This window comes from Rhinopithecus roxellana, chromosome 11 (genome assembly GCF_007565055.1).
Source record: "Rhinopithecus roxellana isolate Shanxi Qingling chromosome 11, ASM756505v1, whole genome shotgun sequence".
NCBI lineage: Eukaryota > Metazoa > Chordata > Mammalia > Primates > Cercopithecidae > Rhinopithecus > Rhinopithecus roxellana.
Genome location: NC_044559.1, coordinates 83,497,431 through 83,518,976, shown reverse-complemented (window position 1 = coordinate 83,518,976; position 21,546 = coordinate 83,497,431). Strand labels below are relative to the sequence as shown.

The following is a 21,546-nucleotide window of genomic DNA, read 5'->3' as shown; positions in this document are numbered from 1 at the left end:
AGCAAGTCCACAAAGAAGCGTCTTGCACCTTGAGGCAGAGGAAGGAAGAGTTGTGGGGCGGGGGAGGCAAGAAACGGAGTAGGAGGCTCGACAGAGGAGACTGGTCCTTAGCAAAGTGTCACAGCCGCAGGATGGGAGGGTGTGTGTGTAGCGGGGGGTCTGTGGGGACAGCACAGGTGGCCTCTGCTGTGCGCGGCGAGGCAGGCTTGGAGTGCCTTCTCTCCGAACAGAGCTAGCCCGGCGTTGGGGGCTGGGGAGGCGCGGCCTCTGGTGGGACGCAGGCGGGGAAGGCGGCGCCCGGGGCGGGGTGGGGGCTAGGGAGGCGGGGCCTGGCGTGCGGGCGCGCAGGGAGGCGGGGACTGGTTTACGGGGGTGGCGGTAGGTGGGGTCCGGGAAGTTGGCCTCGGTGGGGACGGGGACGGGAGAGGTGGGGCCGGGACGGGGGAGGTGGGGGGAAATGGGGGCGTGGAGAGGCGGGGCTTGGGGCTGGGGACCTGGGGAAACTGGGTCCTGACTGGGGCCCAGGGAGGCGAGGCCCGGGCCAGGTGGGGGTCCAGGGAGGCAGGGTCTGGTCAGCGGGCGGGAAATGAGGGGCCTGGATTGGGAATGGGCGAGGAGAAGGCGGGGCCCGGATTAGAGGGGCGGGGAGTGGGGTCTGGGCTGGGGGTGGGAGAGTTGAGTCCAGGAGGGGACTGCGGGGTGGGCGGGGTCCGGACTGGGACCGGGGTAGGCGGGGTCCAGGAGGGGACCGCGGGGTGGGCGGCCCTGAGCGCGTCCCGCAGTGGCAGGAGCCCTGGGCGCTGCAAAGCGCGTCCCGCCGGGTCCCCGAGAGTCCCGCGCCCTCGCCCCGCCATGCTCCTGCTGCTGGGGCTGTGCCTGGGGGTGTCCCTGAGTGTGGGGTCGCAGGAAGAGGCGCAGAGCTGGGGCCACTCAACGGAGCAAGTAAGTGGAGCCGCTGGGAGCCGGGGCCCGGGCGCGGCCGCCCCTTCCCTCCGCCGCCCCGGCCTCGGGGCTTCTGCCCGGGCCCCCTTCGGCCGTAGCCCAGGCCCCCACCAAAGGCCCAGGGGTCCCCCTCTGTGGGTCACTTGTGGGTCACCTCTGTGTGAGCCGCGGTGCCTGATCTGGCCTGAGGCTTCCTGCAGAACTGTGCCCGGGACTTGTCATGCGGAGCCGCGTTTTTCTTCTTGGCTCCTGTTCATTGTGCAGATTTCTGTTCGTCGTTGTTAATTTCTGAGGCAGCTCCAAAAGTTATTATAATTACAAGTTTTTTTCCTTACCACGCGTGGGGGGCAGTCTGCTGTTATCATCATTCCTGGTTGATCCAGGGAGAAAGGCAATCTGAGAGGAGTTCTAGACTCCTGGAAGCCTCAGCTTTTCCCATCTGAAGACGGGGAGAACACGACTTTCCCATTTAGTGACTACCGGTGGTTTAGCATTTAAAGGTGGCCAGCACCGAGAACCAAAGCGTCTGAGTTCTTTGAGTTGCTGGTCTGTGCGTTTGTCAGGATTTGTGTTTTAAATGTCTTAACCTTACAGGCGAATAAAACCTGCAAATATGAAATGTCAATAAAATGATGACTAGACAGGCAATTTGTCTTTGAAAAGTATGAAACGGGTTCACACAAATAGCATTGAGATCTAATGCGCAACATGACCCTGTCATAAAGTAGAAGTGCTGTTCACACGCATGCCATTTAGATATTTAAGCCGTTTAGCTTCCAGCGTGTTCCTGCAGGGTGGGAGGAAGATACAAGTAGGCGGACCTTTTCTCCCTTTTCCAGGCCCTGTTTTGAAGAGCAGTTTTGAAGACCAACTGCCTAAACATGAAGATAGTGATCTTCATGCTCTCTGTCTTGTGAATGTGCTTAACAGTAAAGTGGTAGTAATGATGCTTCCCTCTAGGGAGGGAATAGCTAATGAAAATCCCAGGAGGCATCGTAGTGGTGTTGGAAAAGTGCAGGCTTTGGATGCAAAGAGACAGGCTGGGCTCTACTTAGTTGTGTGTTCTGGGCAAGACCTTTAATCTCTCAGAGCCTTCATGTCCTTGTTGGTCAGGGCAGGGAATGCAGCTCTTTTTGAGCAAACTTGCAAGGACTCAGCTAGTTTGTGTTAAGCACCTGGTATACAGTGGGTACTCAGTAACTGAGGGATGTTTTAGTAGATGGCTGAAGGCATGGGCTTGGTGCCAGGATGTCTGCGACCACTTGATTCTTGATCCTGTCACTTATCAGCTCTGGGACCCTGGGCAATGTCCTTTCGGCCTTACATTCCTCTTCTGTGAAATGTGGAGAAATGATAGGGTTGTGAGGACTGAATGAATTATGACACCCCAGTGCTTAAAACGTTGTTAGCACTTAATGCTGGCCGTGGTCTTAGACTCCTGCTGCTGAAGTGCTGAGTGAAGGAATTTAGGCTAAAGATCTTGAAACTTTTTTGGGGGTGTGGAGACAGGAGAGTGTGGGATGGACTGAAACAAAGATTCTGTGTCTAAACTAGGAAGACTGTTTAAACTCTAACATCTACAGGCTCAAGTAGGCTTCACAGTCTCTGGGCTTTCCGTCATAGAAAAACATGGCTTGGACTTATTTTAGTGATTTCATGCTGTCTTCAACCCAGCACAATATCTATTTATCTTGAAAATGACTAAATCAGGAAAAAAAATCCAAGGTATAAAATTTTATGGACTTGCAATTTTACCTTTTATCCCTAATCCATTCTTTTTTATATTTAGTTTTTGTGATATAGGGTTTGAGGGCATGGGCTTTGGCACCAGATTTCTGGGTTCAAATCTTGGGTCTGCACTTACTGAAGAGTCACTTAACATTTGCGAGCCTCTATGTCTGTATGGGGACGATGCAATAACTTAGTTAGGATTTTGAAAGGTGAAACAATTATATACTTACATCTTAGAACAGAACCTGAGAATGTAATGAACACTCTATTCTCAATCATTATGGTCTTAAAAATTGTATGTAAACTTAATTTTAAAAATGTAAGTCTATGCAAATCTTATGCAAATTTTAATATAGCTGAATATGACTATTAACTTGCATTGCAGTTATTTGTCATTCACCTGTAATTGGAAATATACCAGTAACACCTTAGATTCAAGTTCCTTCACCTCTCACCCTCCACCCCATCTGTAGACAATGGGCACTTAGTCAGCCGTAGTGGAATGACTCCTAAAAGCAATGGTTTTCACCCTTCCGGTGGAAAAAGTCATTTGGGGTGTTCATTAAACTCAGCTTCCTGAGTTCCACTTCCACTGGTTTAGATCCATTAGGTTTGGGATGGGGCGCAAATGATTCTGAAGCAGGTGGTCCATGGACCACACTTTTTTTTTTTTTTTTTTTTTTTTTTTTTGAGACAGAATCTCGCTGTGTCACCCAGGCTGGAGAGCAGTGGTGGGCTCTCTGCTTTCTGCAACCTTTGGCTCCCGGATTCAAGTGATTCTCATGCCTCGACCTCCCAAGCAGATGGGATTACAGGTGCACTCCACCACGCCTGGCTAACTTTTGTATTTTTAATAGAGACGGGGTTTCATCATGAGACGTTGACCAGGCTGGTCTCAAACTCCTGAGCTCAAGTGATCTGCTTGCCGTGGCCTCTCAAAGTGCTGGAATGACAGACATAAACCATTGTGCCCAGCCGCACACTTTGAACCGTAGTATTTTTAAAGGATATTTTGGGAAATTAGTATTTAAAAGAAAGTCCCTTGTATAAACATTGTCTGCTACAGAGTTATCTGTTTTGTTAGCTGACATTTATATGGTGTCTTTAAATAAAGATAGTTATATTCCCATTATTATCAAAGCAGCTTTAGATTGACAAAATAGCAAAAGCTACCACTTATTGAGTATCTGTAATGTCCCAGTGTCTCAGGGAGCTTGCTAGGAGCTTTATGTGAAAATAATAAGAGGCGATAATGTATTCTGGTTGAGTACTCCATGTGGTGCCAGACTGCTTGGGTTCTAATCTGGGTGTCATCACTTACAGGCTGTGTGTACCTGGGCAAGTCACTTAACCTCTCTGGGCCTCAGTTTCATCATCTGCAAGACAGAATTGTTAATAATTCCTACTGCATAGGCAGGGGTGGATCTAGGCTTTGGGAAAAGGGTAAAGTACACAATCTGCAGGGCCGTCTTGAAGGAAAAAAGTATCAAATTATGACTACAAAATTAGGTGCTTAAAGGACCATTTATTTAGAATGATAAAGAAAGCACCACAAATTACACATTTTGACAATCTGACAGGCACCACAAATACCACTCATTTTTAGAGGCTTGCACAAGTGAGGGGTCCTGGAGCTTATGTTTTATTAGCGTCTAAATAATAATTACATTTTTATAAAAATAACACACTTCTGGATTGGAGTGCAGGTGTGCCGAACACCAAAGCTGGTGCTCTCAGCAAATCCTTCAAAGAACAAGCCACGTTCACTTTTATAATTTAGTTGAACTTGTTTAAATGTGATTTGTATTTAAATCACCCATGGCACACCGGTGAGGTGCAAAACATGCTAGTTGTAATTCAAACATCTATTGTGGTGATACATTTCTCATTCCCTGAATTGGACATTTCCAGATTTTTAATTTCTTATAAATTCTCACTCGGAAGCAAATCTTTGCATTTTTTGGGGGGGAAAAAAAGCAACAAAAATCAAGACAGCTATTTTTTTTTAACTCTTTAAAAAACAAAGCCAGTGAAAGATTTTGTAAGCTTCAGGCCACTCAATAATGCCTCCCTTATGTGCAGGGCTGGATTGTTGAAATGAGTTTATAGGGCAGAGTGCGGAAGGAGTATGCTGTGGGAGAAATTCCAGAGATTTGGTCACTCCCAAAGCAGCCATTTGCCATTTCTTGAGGGTGGAAAGGAAGGGTGGGGAAGTCCTGAGAACTGGGTGATGAGCTGTGTGTGACTTGGTGTTCGTAACTAGCACTTTCCCCAGTCCTTGGATGCTCAAATATAAGGAGATCTCGCTTATCATGTCCTCAGGGTGGCTGCTGGGAATGCCAGCCGGGTGTTTCTGGATGTGAGGAACAGTAGAGTAGGTCGATTTAGGAAGATGGGGGCCAGAGGATGAAGACCTGAAGTTTTTTTTTAGGAGGAGGGTTCCGAATGACTCACTATTTTCCCACAAGCAACATCCAGTTCCCTGATTTTTCTTCTCTCTCTCTCTCTCTTTTTTTTTTTTTTTTTTTTGAGACGGAGTCTCACTCTGTTGCCCAGGCTGGAGTGCGGTGGCGCAATCTCTGCTCACTGCAAGCTCCGCGGCCTCCCGGGTTCACGCCATTCTCCTGCCTCAGCTTCCCTAGAAGCTGGGACTACAGGCACCTGCCACCACGCCCGGCTAATTTTTTTGTATTTTTAGTAGAGACGGGGTTTCACTGTGTTCACCAGGATGGTCTTGATCTCCTGACCTCCTGATTCGCCCGCCTCGGCCTCCCAAAGTGCTGGGATTACAGGCGTGAGCCACCGCGCCTGGCCTCTTTTTTTTTTTTTTTTTTTTTTTTTTAGACAGTCTCACTTTGTTGCCTGGGCTGGAGTGCAGTGGTGTGATCTTGGCTCACTGCAACCCCTGCCTCCTGGGTTCAAGTGATTCTCCTGCCTCAGCCTCCCAAGTAGCTGGGACTCCAGGCATGCACCACCACGCCTGGATAAGTTTTATATTTTTGTAGAGATGGGGTTTTACCATGTTGGCCAGGCTGGTCTCGAACTCCTGATCTCAGATGATCAGCCTGCCTTGACCTCCCAAAGTGCTGGGGTTACAGGCATGAGCCACCATGCCCGGCTCCTGATATTTTATAGGTAAAGAAAACAAACAGGGTGACTTGTCTAATGGCAGTTGCTTTTAAAAAATTTTAATCGGTCGGGCACAGTGGTTCACACCTGTAATTCCAGCAGTTTGGGAGGTTGAGGTGGGCAGATGGCTTGAGCCCAGGAGTTCAAGACCAGCCTGGATTACATGGTTGAAACCCCACGTCTACTAAAAATACAAAAACATGGTGGCATGCACCTGTCATCCCAGGTACTTGGGAGGCTGAGGTGGGAGGATCACCTGAGCCCGGGTAGTCAAGGCTGCAGTGAGCCATGATCACACCACTGCACTCCAGCCTGGGTGGTGTGAGTTGAAACTCTCTCAAAACTACTTAAAAAAAAATCTTCCTGGAAATTGGAATTTTAGCTGGAATATCAAGTTTCTTCTTCCATTACCAAGGTGATAGGCACCCCAAATTGCAAATGGTTAATAGCTAAACAACTGACAGCAACATTACTTTCAAGGAAGAAAAATTTTGGGTGAGTGATATAGAATTACCCAAACGGGAATATTCTCAGACTGACTGTTCTCAGCCCACACGATAAATGGCATCTCAGTGACTTTCCAACATCTAGCCCTTGGTTCTGTTCCAGGTCCTGTAGCAGATCTCTAAGGTAATTGGCTCTTCAGTTTCTCGGTTTGGTTTCAGCATTTCAGAATGTCCTCAGAAGAATGGGGCCAGGTGGTGGATAAATTCCTCACACAGACCCCTCTAGGAACTCATGACTTCAGTCAGTTGAAGGTGTTTGGCTGAAGCTGGCCTCAGTGTAATGGCTCTTGAATCCGCTACGGCAGCAGTCCCCAACCTTTTTAGCACCAGGGACTGGTTTCGTGGAAAACAAGTTTTCCATGGACTGGGGTTGGGAGGGATGGTTTTAGGATGAAATTGTTCCACCTAAAATCATCAGGCATTAGTAAGAATCTCATAAGGAGCACGCAACCTAGATCCCTTGTGTACACAGTTCACATTAGGGTTTGCCTCCTATGAGAATTTAGTGCCTGAAGCATTAGGAGGCAGAGCTCAGGGGAAATGCGGGCTCACCCACTGCTCACCTGCTCTGTGGCCGATTCCTAACAGGCCACCAACCAGCACCTGTCCACGCCCCGGGGACGCCTGTGTTATTGGACCTAGACTCACAGATACAATGTCACAGCTCAAAAGGAAGAGTGGATGATGTGAACCTTGCCTTTACATCTCTCTTTAAGTCAGCTGGGTCATTAAAGCATCCATACCAAAGGTGGAGTGTCTATACTCAAGAATTAGGTTTTGTTTCTCTCCTCCTGCCTCCCATTCTTTCCCGTGGATGGACTCTTGAGATGACTCAAGTACCTATCTCTCTTCCTCCCTCAGTCATGATCTGATGCTCTGATGGATTCTGGGACAAAGAACAGAACTTCTATCAGTCAAATTATAAACACTTAAGCAGCACTGGCAGGTTTTTTTTTCCACCTATAGTTGCACTAATTGATAATGGGGTAGGTTTGGAGATTCCACCCTCCACAGCTCTGTTGATGTTACTGCCACATGCTTGTGCTAAGGAAGCCTTTACCTCACCTTCTGTTTCCTGGTGGTAATGTTGCTGGGTCCATTTGTGGTAGAGGCAGGTGCAGGTCTATGAAGCTGATTTTCTGAGGATTGTTCCTGTGTTGAATCTGATTCTCTTTAACGTTCTTCTTCCCTTTCATCCCACTCCAAGACACATCTCCACAGCTAAGCTCTAGCCCTATCTCCTTCATAAATCCTTCCATGGTCACTCAAGAGCATAGTGATCTCTTCTTTCATCTATTTCTTTTGTAACTTATAAAACTCACTTCGTCTATGGTGCTTTTGTGAGTATATATATTTTTGAAAATTAGAAATCTCTGCCCTAATGGCAGAGATGGTGGCTTACGTTTTTCTTAATAAATGCTGTAGTCTGGATATCTTCTGTTCTGATGCTGGAGAAATAACCACAGCTGGGTAGCACCATGTCTTAAGTCCGTGATTTGGGGCCTCCAGGAAGTCAGTGGAAGCTCTAAGATGATTATTTACGGTAGTTTTGCCCTGAAGCTGAGAGTCAGTTACTTTTCTGTATCCAGACTCCACCCCTAGTTTCTCAAAAGGCACCGGGAAAACACTCAAACAATAAAAAGGATCAGGAATTCTTAACTGAAAACAATGATGATATTAATGTCATTTGCACTTCCAATCCTAGCCTGCACCAGCAACATATGTGTACTGGGAAGTTTTGATTCTGGGTCAAGCTGAGTTGAAACTTGGACTGAAGTGTGGCCGTAGTGATACCCTGGGACATGAGATAGTCATCTCAAAAATGAAAAACCAACTTCTCTTGTTCTCCTTGAAGCATGCTTATTTTCTTGGAAAACTTATTTTACAAAAGAGAAAACTTCAAAGAAAATACTTTAGATCAATCAGGGAACTTAATACCTGAGAGGGGCTGGGCTTTCCTTCTGACCATGGTTATTTTAAGTGGTCCCCAGGCTATTCTATAATTTAGGGAGGGAAGGGCCAGAGACGATCCTACAGGACTGATAAAGAACTTGCCCAGGGTCCCTATTATGGCCTTCCTTTCACAGTCTCTTGTACATCTCACCTCATTTTATTTTATTTTATTAATTAATTTACTTTTACTTTTTATTTTTTTTTGAAATGGACTCTCACACATTGTTGCCCAGGCTGGAGTGCAGTGGCATGATCTCGGCTCACTGCAACCTCCACCTCCCGGGTTCAAACGATTCTCCTGCCTCAGCCTCCTGAGTAGCTGGGACTACAGGCGTGCACCACCACGCCCAGCTAATTTTTGTCTTTTTAAAGCAGAGATGGGGTTTTGCCATGTTGGCCAGGTTCGTTTTGAACTCCTGACTTCAGGTGATCCACTCGCCTCAGCCTCCCAGAGTGCTGGGATTACAGGCGTGAGCCACCGTGCCCAGCCTCACCTCGTTTTAGAATTCCAAAATCAATATACTCCTAGGAAGTGTTTGGTTTGTAAACCAAGAATAAAATTTGAAGGCCCGACAACCATCTGGATGGATTTCCTCCTCTAGGCCAGGGCCCTCTAAGTTTAACCTGAAAGACTAGTTCAGACCATCATGGGAAGTGGGGGTCCGGGAAGTGGGGGTTCCACATGCCTCCTCGTACCCCTCCAGCATGAACATCAACACAGACCTTTAGTCTGATAAGAAACATTCACAGTCGACTCTCCCTGAAGCCTGCTACCTGGGGGCTTCATCTGCCTGATAAAATTTTGATCTTCACAACCTCTTATTATAACCCAGAGATTCCTTTCTGTTGATAATAACTCTTCCAACCAATTGCCAATCAGAAAACTTTTACATCTAAGTATAACCTGGAAGCCCCCACCACCTTCAAGATGTCCCGCCTTTCTGGACAGAACCAATGTATATCTTACATGTATTTGATTGATGTCTCATGTCTCTCTAAAATGTATAAAACCAAGCAGCTCCACCCCGACAGCTTGGGCATTTTTCTCGGGATCTTCTGAGGGCTGTGTCATGGGCTGTGGTCACTGCTATTTGGATCAGAAAAAATCTCTTCAAATATTTTACAGAGTTTGACTCTTTCATCGATAGGTTCTTACTTGGAGTCAGGGTGGATGTCAGCCTAAATCCTGTACTATTTTTCTCCATCCCATGTTTATTGAAGAGTAGACTCTACAGTGGCTTAGAATGGCAACTTACAATGTATGTATATTTTTGGGTGGGGAGATAAATCAGGGAATGAGGTTAAAAGAGTTTCTCTTATACTTTTAGTCTTCAAGATGGAAGTATCTGCATTTTGTTAAGACTTGAGGTAATACAGAAAAGTTTAAAGAACAAGATGTCAGTCAAAGTAACAGCCATTGATTAGTACTTTGATGCACATTCTATGCATAAAAACACTTACACTCACAAAAATGGGATCGTGTTACATATAGTGTTTTGTTACCTGATTTCGTCACTTGAAATTGTGTCAGGAACATATCTCTCAGGATAGACTAGGTTATGCTGTGGTGCCCAACAATCCCCAATTCTCAGTGTCTTAAATAACAAACTCTATGTCTTGCTTATACACCTTGTCCATCTTGGGTCAGCAATGGGGCAGCTCTGCACCTGTTGGTCACTGTGAACTTGGGCTTCATGGAGCAGCCATTACCCCAAACATTACTAATTACTGTGCTGAAGAAAAGGCAGCTCTGGAACACTGAACATTAACTTAATGCTTGGCTCAGAAGGGACTAAAGTTACTTACATTCATAACTTATTGGCCAGAACTAGTCACATGACCCTATCTAGCCATAACGACTAATCCCTCTGGCAGAGAGCTAGGAAGATATTTGGAGAACAACATTGAAGTCCAGTAAAGTGAATGTTGATTCATGTTAGTAAATATAGGTGCAGTTCCTTATTTTCAGTAGCTGTGTGGTAATTAATCAATGTATCATAGTCTACTTAACTGAACCACATTTTCAGGGCATTTTAGGCTATTTGTAATTATGAGCAATTGTTTTAGAAGTTGCCAAGAATTTTCTTTTGTGTTCATTTTTTTTTTTTCTATCAGTATTTTCCTCCCTTATGATGCTATTATGTAAGTAGAATTTATAAATTAGAAGATTGCATACTGGTGGGAATGCAAAATGTTACAGCCACTTTGGAAGACAGTTTGGCAGTATCGTAAAAAGTTAAACTTGGCCGGGCACGGTGGCTCATGCCTGTAATTCCAGCACTTTGGGAGGCAGAGGCGGGTGGATCATGAGGTCAGGAAATCCAGACCATCCTGGCCAACATGGTGACACTCCGTCTCTACTAAAATACAAAAATAAAATTAACCAGGCGTGGTGGTGCGCATCTGTGGTCCAGCTACTCAGGAGGCTAAGGCAGGGGAATTGCTTGAACCTGGGAGGCGGAGATTGCAGTGAGCCAAGATGGTGTCACTGCACTCCAGTCTGGGCAACAGAGCAAGACTCTGTCTCAAAAAAGGAAAAAAAAAACAAAAAAACAAAAATAAACCCAGCCAGGCACAGTGGCTCACACCTGTAATCCCAGCACTTTGGGAGGCCGAGGCAGGCGAATCACGAGGTCAAGAGTTCGAGACCAGCCTGGCCAACATGGTGAAACCCCATCGCTACTAAAAATACAAAAAATTAGTGGGGCATGGTGGCAGACACCTGTAATCCCAGCTATATGGGAGGCTGAGACAGGAGAATTGCTTGAACCTGGGAGGCGGAGGTTGCAGTGAGCCGAGACTGTGCCACAGCACTCCAGCCTGGGCAACAGAGGGAGACTCTGTCTCAAAAAACAAACAAAAAACATAGACATGAAGTCTAGGCATGTTTCTTACGTTTTTGATCTACATTGTAAAACTGCCCTCCAGAAAGGAAGGAAAACTTATTACTCCCAGCAATAATAGTTTACACTTCTATTAGTTAATGAGATTTGCCATGAGTGATGTCCATATAACCAGCTAAGACCTTTAAATTAGTCCAGAGGGGCTAGTTAATTAATTATTAATGAGTTTTTTAAAATATAATTTTTGGCTGGGCACAGTGGCTCATGCCTATAATCTCAGCACTTTGAGAGGCTGAGGTGAGAAGTTTGCTTGAACCCAGGAGTTTGAGACCAGCCTGGGCAACATAGCGAGACCCTGTCTCTACAAAAAATACAAAAGTGAGCCTAACGTGGTGACTCATGCCTGTAGTCCCAGCTGCTTGGAGTCGGGGGATGGCTTGAGCCAGGGAGGTTGGGGCTGCAGTGAGCTATGATCGCATCACTGTACTCCAACTTGAGCTGTAGAGCGGGGCCATGTCAAAAAAAAAAAAAAAAAAAAAGATGATTTTTATCACTTTCCCACATCCCTCCCCTGCATGCGGAAGAATATAAGAAATCATCCAGAAAAGACACAATGAAGAAAATTCAAGCTAAGTTCAGTTTTGCTTGCAGAGTTTCCTGGAGTTTTAAGTTGAATAGTGAGCCCATTGGAATTAAGACTGAATACCTGTACTTATTGTAATAGACACAGTAGCAAAGAGTTTAACTTGAAGCCCTAAATAAAATGAAGCAGAATACAAATACTCTATCTTTTTGTTCCTGTCATTTCATCCATCTCCTCTTACAGATAGAAGAATGAGGTGACGAGGTACAATGACGTTATGGGTTAAGAGTCAACCAGATCTGACAGGGCTGAATTCTAATTCTGGTCTGGAAACAAACTCCCTGATAAAAAGTCAAAACTGCTTTTCAGGACAGATAGGGCTTTTGGTGAATCTGAATAGGGTTTAACCCCCTTGTATAACTCATGTAAGAATGACCTCACAATCATATTTCATGTCTCTTCTCTTTTTTTTAGATCACCTTTTTAACAGTCTCTTCTTTTTTACAGGATGGACTCAGGGTCCCGAGGCAAGTCAGACTGTTGCAGAGGCTGGTAGGTATATTCATGGTGCATCTTGAAAGTCCATTCCCTCATTCTTCTATTTATTTTGAACCAGGTATCCACTTTGCCTGCAGATCCTCCAAAACATATAAAGTTGCTTGTAGAAAAATTCTGAGATGAAGCAGCATAGCTGAGTCTTCTATAAGGCTTTCTTTAAGTGGATTTTTGTTTTTCTTTTTTCTGGAAGGAGACCTGATTATTTTGGTAGGACTATAAACACAAAGGTCTTTGCAGGCTTATTTTTTTTAAAGCCTAAATATAACTTTTATTTATTTTTCTGACATCCTTACCCAGGAAGTAAGAGCTTTGTTGCGAAGTAAACAACTAAAGCAACCAAAGAATTCACATTTGTAGGCTAAAGCATCACGTGATGAAAGTTGGACAGGCTCTCAATGCATGCTGGAGGCTAAGAGATTGGGACTTGGGCAAATGGTCAGTAACTCTAAGAGCTTATTTGAAACGACCTCAGTTCTTCCTTACTACTGTGCGTGGAGCGAAATATCAAAATGTAGAGACATGCCTTTAGACTCTGCTGAGGCATTTATCCTAGCTCTCTCTGCACCTGGCTGGTGTTTGAGTGAATTCAGATTTCTTGTCATTACCAATATCACGATCATGACCATCTTTGTTTGGATTGAGATTTTGGATTTCAAAAAAAAATTTTTTGTTTGGCTTTCTTATCTCCTTTCCTTCTTCTGATCCTCCCAATCTTGCCTCCTGTTACCCCAAATTCATTAGCCTAGTATTCCTTCTTTCACATGTTCTCCATGTTCACATAATCCTAGACAATCATATATGTACATAAACATGTCAAGAATTGTTAAGGGGCTGAGATTAAAGCTACTTACAAGCTAATAAGCTAGTTTGTTACCATTTCATGGATGCTAGCAGAAAACAGGAGACTCCTGGGTCAGAGACAAAGGGCAATTTATTACTCACAGTAATAGCAGTAGTCAAAGCATGTGTGCCATTCCCCCAGCCCAGTTCCCAGAAGGTGATGGAGATGGCCAGATGACACCTGCCATGCAGTGGGTTTGCATTGTGTGAAAGGAGCCCTTAACTTAGGGAACTTGACTCTTTAATAATGAGCACTAAGCCTGTCTGGGCTTTGCTCCTCAAGGGAGATATTTTCTGTACTATTCTGCACATTAAGCCAATCTGTCTTCTTCCCTGAAGGGGGAGCCTGTCTTCTGAGGCTGTTCACTATATGTTTGTAATGTAAAGGTAGTTTCCAGCAAAGGCAGCTAGAGTCTCTGTTTGCAAATTGTGCGGAAACACCAGAGATTCATGGAGAATAGCCTCCCAGCAATATGTACATACATGTAAATTGTAAGCATACTGATAATTGAGACGATGACAAGTACCACTGAGAAACAGAATGCAGCAGGGGAACCCGAGGTACATTTGCACACGGGAAACCTCTGATCATTGCTCTAAAACCATGGGTGCATGTGACAGCTCATGTCGACTGAATGCTTACGGAGTCTCACTCTTGTCGCCCAGGCTGGAGTGCAGTGGCGTGATCTCGGCTCACTGCAACCTCTGCCTCCCGGGTTCAAGAGATCCTCCTGCCTCAGTCTCCCGAGTAGCTGGGATTACAGGCATGCGCCACCACACTTGGCTAATTTTTGTATTTTTAGTAGAGACGGGGTTTCACCATGTTGGCCAGGTTGGTCTTGAACTCCTGACCTCAGATGATCCCCCCGCCTTGGCCTCCCAAAGTGCTGGGATTACAGGCGTGAGCCACTGTGCCCGCCCCTCAATTACTCTTATAACAAGTACTTGAGGCATTTTACAGGTGAGAAAACAGAGTCAGAGAGAGTGAGTAACTTTCCCAAGATGACACAGCTGGGAAGAGGTGGTAGAGCCAGGATCTGAGTGCAGTTCAGTGTCTGAGTCCATGCTCTTAACTAATACACCAAATGGGCCTCTCAGTTGTATGTATTTAAATCTCTATTTATATTTATATATTTTATAATTTACTAAACATTCTGCTATTGATGAACTCTCAATTTATTTCCAGGTTTTTTCACCCTGTATACAATGCTTCAAAAAACACTTTCATTTCTTCTTTTATGTGGGTACTTTTAATTGTATGACTTTTATTTTCAATAGGAGGATTACTGATTCAAAGTGCATATACATTTTAAATTTTACCGGGCTCAGTGGCTCACGCCTGTAATCTCAGCAGTTTGGGAGGCCAAGGAGGGTGAATCACCTGAGGTCTGGAGTTCGGTACCAGCCTGGCTAACATGGTGAAACCCCGTCTCTACTAAAAAATACCCAAATGTGCCAAATGTGGTAGCGCATGCCTGTAATCTCAGATACGCGGGAGGCTGAGGCAGGAGGATTGCTTGAACCTGGGAGGCGTAGGTTGCAGTGAGTTGAGATTGCGCCACTGCACTCCAGCTTGGGCAACAGAGCAAGACTCTGTCTCAAAAACAACCTGTTTTTTTCTTTTTTGATAGATGTCAGATTAATTTTTGAATACAATTTCTCTTAACACTATCTGTATTCATACCATATCTATCAGCAATGATGAATACACACATTTCTGCAAGCAATTGATATAATTACTCTTTTTTTTTTTGAGATGGAGTCTTGCTCTGCCACCCAGGCTGGAGTGCAGTGGTGCGATCTCGGCTCACTGCAAGCTCCGCCTCCCGGATTCATGCCATTCTCCTGCTTCAGCCTCCTGAGTAGTTGGGACTACAAGTGCCCACCACCACGCCCGGCTAATTTTTTGTGTTTTTAGTAGAGATGGGGTTTCACTGTGTTAGCCAGGATGGTCTCGATCTCTTGACCTCGTGATCCACCCGCCTCAGCCTCCCAAAGTGCTGGGATTACAGGCGTGAGCCACGGCGCCCGGCCGGTATAATTACTCTTTTTAATTTGTCAGTCTCTTACTTAGGAAGTGATATCTCATTGTTCCTTTAACTTGCCTTTCCCTGACTATGTACGAATTTGGAATTTTTTTCTTTTATTGCTCAAACCATTCTCCACAACAAGGATTTGGACATGTTAAATTGTACTTGTTAGCCATTCAGAGTTGTTTTGTGAATTGCTTTTTTTTTTTTTTTTCAGGTCCTTTGCCCATGTTTCTATTGTGTTTTTTTATCTACCTCATTGTCAATTTATCAGAGACCTTTGTATGTTATAGATACATTCTGTCTTCTAAACTGGAAGATTTCCTCTCTAAATCTTTCTGTCTTCTAAACTGGAGGATTTCCTCTCTAAATCTGTCATTTATTAACTTGCTTTCTGGTATGTTTGCCACGTAAAAGTGCTCAGTTCCTAAGTAATAAGCAGTTTATGTTTTCCTTTCAAAGGAAAGGAAAAAGAGGCTTTGCACATTTAGCCTCTAAGTGTACAAAGATTTTCTTAACTCCTTGGCTTAGACCATTTATACAACCTCTTAGGTTTTTCTTAGAAATTTCTTAGAATTTTGAAAGTCTTACTTTTACAAGTATCATAAATTTTTAACATGAAACTTATTGACCATCCAGTCGGTACTAGAATGATCTTTCCAGTGGTAGACCTGGCGCATCGCTCTCTTGCGTGCATGTCTCCAGCGACTCCACGTCACCCGTGGGATAAGCTCCAAGGACGTGTGTGACCCTGCGTGATGCTCCTCCTGCTTGCCTCTGGAGCTCAGTTCATCCTATGAGTCTCCTTCTAGCCTGCATTCTTGCCATCTCCCTCCAGTTGTCATTCTCTGAGTATTCTGTGCTTGAATTAATGAATAGAATGTGGATGGCAACAGCTGGTACTCCCGTGACATTGCCAGGACCGCAGGAATTTGTTTGATTTTATTCTGAATTAATTAGATACCCTTTTTATGAAGCTCCCTGGCATCGCATACACACAAAATATTTACTCTTTGGACAGCAGGGGGATCTTTGTGTATGAGTTTCCACGGTGCTGAACGGATCCTGGCCTGGGTTTCTGAAGATGATTCTCTGCCATCATTTAACCTCCTGACTGCAGGGTCTGTCTTGGTGTCTGCTTTGCAGCTGGTGTTCTACAGTTTGAGCTCAGGGTTTGTTTCTATCGAGTGTGGTAAGATACACAGACACAGAAATGACTGGCGTGAAGGAGGAATTTCATACTCACAGATCCCTGGAGGCAGGGGCGGCAGCATACCATGCCAGGACACATGGGGAGGCGCCAGGGTGGGCCAGAAGCAGAAGGTGCAGAGGAAAGTGTGTGTCTCAGAGCCTACGTTGGGGTTTTCATGGGAAGAAACGGGCAAGGTGGGTAGTAGGTAGGCTGAGGAGGTTTAGGATTGGCTGTAGGGATGGTCCCTAGTTGTCAGGTACTTCGTCCTGGAGAGATTTAGGAGAGGAGGAGTATTGGCTTTGTATATGAGTTTTATTTTTTATTATTATTGTTTTTTTGAGACAGAGACTCACTCTGTGACCCAGGCTGGAGTGCAGTGGCACAATCTCGGTTCACTGCACCCTCTACCTCCTGGGTTCAAGTGAGTCTCGTGCCTCAGCCTCCCGAGTACCTGGGATTAGAGGCCTCCTGAGTACCTGGGATTCCAGGCGCACATCACTGCGCTGGGCTAATTTTCACATTCTCAGTAGAGATGGGTTTTGCCATGTTGGCCAGGCTGGTCTCAAACTCCTGACCTCGGGTGATTCACCTGCCCTGCCCTCCCAAAGTGCTGGGAATACAGGCGTGAGCCACCGCGCCCAGCCGAGGTGCGTGAGTTTGTTATGGGAGATGGTTGGATGTGTGACTCTGGATTGGTCAGTTTATGTATCAAAGGTGTGCTTGCAGCAGGGTTGTCTGCTGTTCCTAGGAAGGAGCCAGCCCTGGGAGGGACGATCTTTCCAGGATCAAAGCCCCAAATGTCAGAGCATCAAGAATATAGACAACAAGAAAATATGGTCAATACAGCAGGTAGCATGACTCTGGGCGTCATACCTCACTGAGAACTAGTCATATGTGTGTCTGTGCCTGTGCCCAACTCTGACCATTGTGGGGCCTCCTGTTCAGGAAGTGCATGGAATGGGGTGGGGGTGGGGGGCGTCTTTCTTATACAATAATAAAAATGGCATTTTGTTTTCCTTCTCCTCTAAATATAATGAAATATCACTAAGTAGACTTTATTAGCACAAATAGGTGATTCAGAACCGATGCCATTTCCTGTCTACAGAGGGGTAAAATGATTTCCCCGAGGTGGTAAATCCAGCAGTCAGGGAAGTGCCTTTGTCTCCTGTTTCATTCAAAAACAACATGGGCTGTATTTTTTTTTTTTTTTTTTTTTTTTTTTTTTTTTTTGAGATGGAGTTTTGCCCCTGTCACCCAGGCTGGAGTGCAATGGCATGATCTCGGCTCACTGCAACTTTCTCTTCCCGGGTTCAAGTGATTCTCCTGCCTTAGCCTCCTGAGTAGCTGGGATTACGGGTTCCTGTCACCACACCCGGCTAATTTTTTGCATTTTTAGTAGAGATGGGATTTCACCATGTTGGCCAGGCTGGTCTCAAACTCCTGACCTCCGGTGATCCACCAACCTCAGTCTCCCAAAGTGTTGGGATTATAGGCATGAGCCACCACGCCTGGCCCTGTATTGTTCTTCTTAGAAAGGAGAAGCATTAAGGGTTAGTAGAGATTTGGTGTGTGGAGTCAGCCAACTGCCACACTCCAGCCTTCTCTCTAAAACCAAGGAGAGCAAAGTTAGATGAGTTCTAGAGTTCTCTCCCACCTCCATAATGACTTTTTTTTTTTTTTTGAGGCGGAGTCTGTCGCCGGGGCTGGAGTGCAGTGGCCGGATCTCAGCTCACTGCAAGCTCCGCCTCCCGGGTTTACGCCATTCTCCTGCCTCAGCCTCCCGAGTAGCTGGGACTACAGGCGCCGCCACCTCCCCCGGCTAGTTTTTGTATTTTTAATAGAGACGAGGTTTCACCGTGTAGACCAGGATGGTCTCGATCTCCTGACCTCATGATCCGCCCGCCTCGGCCTCCCAAAGTGCTGGGATTACAGGCTTGAGCCCCCGCGCCCGGCCGGATATTCCTAGAATATTAACCTTTCATGGTTTTCTTTCAGTCTAGCCACTCTTTAGCAACCATTAGACGTCATTGGCCGGGCGCGGTGGCTCAAGCCTGTAATCCCAGCACTTTGGGAGGCCGAGACGGGCGGATCACGAGGTCAGGAGATCGAGACCATCCTGGCTAACACGGGGAAACCCCGTCTCTACTAAAAATACAAAAAACTAGCCGGGCGAGGTGGCGGGCGCCTGTAGTCCCAGCTACTCGGGAGGCTGAGGCAGGAGAATGGCGTAAACCCGGGAGGCGGAGCTTGCAGTGAGCTGAGATCCGGCCACAGCACTCCAGTCGGGGCGACAAAGCGAGACTCCGCCTCAAAAAAAAAAAAAAAAAGGAAGAGGCGCTGTGGCCTGAGCGCTGGCAAAGGCTGTCCCAACCGTTCCTCCACCACATTTCCAGATGGCATCTTGGGTGACTCAGGACGTCCTCGGGTGGCTTGATTTTAAGTGCCTCACATGAGTCATACCCAAAGCTTAGGTCCCTTGAGCAATTAAGACACTCCTTGCCTCAAATGACTTTTCTATCTGGATTGCCTTTGTAGGAAAAAGTCATGAAGAAATTATCTTATGTCACAGGAAGATTTTTTTTGCCGCTATTTTCCAGCGGACATCCCAAAACAAAGTTCTGCCTTAAATAGAAATATGGAAAGCATGTTGGACTTTTAAGAACCGTGTACTGGGAAAAAGTGAGGCCACTGTTTTATATCCTTCCTTTCATGACACATTTTCATGAGCCTCTGCCGTGCAAAGGCCTCGCTTGTTTTTCAGTGTTGGCCATTTCCTGTGTTACCTGCCTGTCCAATATTCTTCTCACAGCATGCTCTCCTTTCTAGTCATTGATTTGGGAATGTGCTGTGATTCATTTCCACTTCCATGTCTTCCGTGTTCTTAGAATGTTCTTTCTGTTCTTTCACCACATGTAAATACTACATCTGTTTTAAAACCTTTTCTTACTTTTGCAGACTTCACTGATTTATCTTTCTTCTCAACACTGGAAGGTCTTATAGTCAAGGTATCTATCTATCTATCTATCCATCCATCCATGTATCCATTCACCCATTCCTATATCCCCTATCTTTTTAGACATAAAAGATTAAATTTCATATATAGTTTTCCTCTATCTTGAGAGCTGTAGGTAAAAAAAGAACACTGTGTTAAGCACTATTATATCTCATGATCTAAATAGAAACTCTTTCTAATGCAAAGAAGAAGGAGGAAGAGGAGGAGGAGGAGGGGAAGGGAAAGAAGAAGAAAGAAGGAAGAAGAAAGAAGAAGGAGAAGGAGGAAGAAGAAAGGAGGAAGAATAAAGAAGAAAGATGGAAGAAGAAGAAAGAAGAAAGAGAAGGAGGAGAAGAAGGTGGAGGGAGAAGGGAAGGGGAAGGGGAAGGGGAACGGGAAGGGGAAGGGCAACAGGAATAAGTAGTAGTCATGGCTTCTGTTCTCTGTGTTTATAATCCCATAATCTACCAGGGCAGGGGTAAGGGTTGGTAACTGGGAAGGGGATAGACTTGTGCCTAATTGAATCTAGTAGATTCTGCACTAAGGGAACTGTAACAGAAGGGCCAGGCGGTGGTATGTCAGTTACAGCAGGGGCTCCTGGGAGAATTGTAGCTGGGCAGAAGCACAAAAACTAAAATAGTTTCTTGAACCTTTTTTCAGCCTGTCTCTTGGGCCCATAAACTAAGCTTCATGTTCTTGATGTAATATTGTGGAAAATTCTACTAAATCTATACACTTAATTTAAGGTATAAGAAGATACTGTAACAAACTTAATATTGCCAGGTATCTTCTAATTTTCACATTGTAAATTTAATGAAATTATTTCTTATCTCATAAATAAGAACAAATCACCACGACATTAAAAATAGTCTCAAGCATACCCAGTGAAGAAGATTTTGATCTATTTTTAAAATACTACTGAGCAAGAACTATTAGCAGAAGGAGCTAAATTTTACTTGGAACACTGTGCAGCTAGAGCTGTAAACTTCTGCTTATTTAAGATGTAAACTTAATACTCTCCCCCGACTAGTATTCTACTTTTATGTAAAAGAATTACATGATAAGTTGACCAGAAGAATTTTTGAAGTGTCAGAATATGACTACAGTTCAGAGAATACATTCAGTTTAATGTCCTCTATCTTCAATGTGTACAATTTAATGGATGATAACTGAGGTTCACAAGTAACTTTTGAATTAGCACCAAAGACTGAATTATATTTAGTATACCTTTGGAGTTCTATATTTTATGGGTTATCAAACAATTATCACTGCGAAAAGCCTTGAAATTAGCCAAGTAGTCTCTATGTTCTTTTTTGAAAGAGGGAGGACTGGAAATCAGGGCTTTGAATGGCTGTTGGGGATTGACTACCTTTTACCTGTGTGATCTGGCAAAGTCACACAGTAAATGACTTTGGCCTAGACTGGAAAAGTGAAGAGTTTAGATTTCAGAAGCTCTTTGTCTTTACAGTTTATCTTCATAATTTAACTTTTCCAAAAAATTTTCAAGGATATTTTTAATATGCTGAAAGTCTAGTTTACAAAATATAACAGTGTGTAAAGATCAGAAATGACATAGAGTTGGAAATAATGAATAAAATAAATTTCACTCACACTGCATAAATTTGCATAAATTTCAGCAAATCACACTGAAGTGGGCTTGCAAACTCAAATGTCTTCAGAGACTAGACAGGTGTTCCAGTTTTCTATTGCTGCACAAAAATTTTCCACAAAGTTCAGTGGCTTAGAGCAACAACCATTTTATCACATCATTTGGTGGGGGAAGAATTTGAACAGGGCTCAGCTTGGTGATTCTTCTGGCCTGTGGTGTTGCTGGAGGTTGCTCTGGGGTGTTCAGGTGGCAGATAGCTGCTCTGGAGCGGGCAGTGCAGCTTCCTTCATGAGCCGGGCTCCTTGGCAGGAGCAGCTGGGCTCAGCTGAGTTATTCTCCATGTTTTTCCTGCGATTGTAGCAGAAAAGCAGCCATAGACAGTATGTAAATGAATGGATGTGGCTGTGTTTCAATAAAACTTTATTTACAAAACAGTGTGGCCTGCCTGACATAGCTTGCCTACTCCTGCTACAGATGAATGAGAGAGCAGGGACATCTGAAAGGACTTTCCAAAAATGATGAAAAATGATTACAAATGGATGATGGATGATGGGGGAACTGGTTAACTAAAATTTAATGTATCCACAAAATGTAATACTATGCAGCTATTTTTAAAAAGGAAGGAGGTAGATATTTTT

At 44.8% G+C, this 21,546-nt stretch overlaps 1 protein-coding gene across 2 annotated transcripts in view; it reads left to right on the top strand.

Annotated features, from left to right (window-relative positions):
• Positions 1-752: 752 nt before the first annotated feature.
• The window catches only part of ITIH5 (inter-alpha-trypsin inhibitor heavy chain 5), a 102,988-nt gene continuing 82,194 nt past the window's right edge, over positions 753-21,546 (top strand). For both annotated transcript variants that reach the window (XM_010389373.2, XM_010389374.2), the window contains exons 1-2: positions 753-942; positions 12,195-12,239. In XM_010389373.2, the coding sequence (XP_010387675.2) occupies positions 853-942; positions 12,195-12,239 (135 nt within the window). In that variant the 5' untranslated portion in view covers positions 753-852. The remainder of the gene's footprint in view (positions 943-12,194; positions 12,240-21,546) is intronic.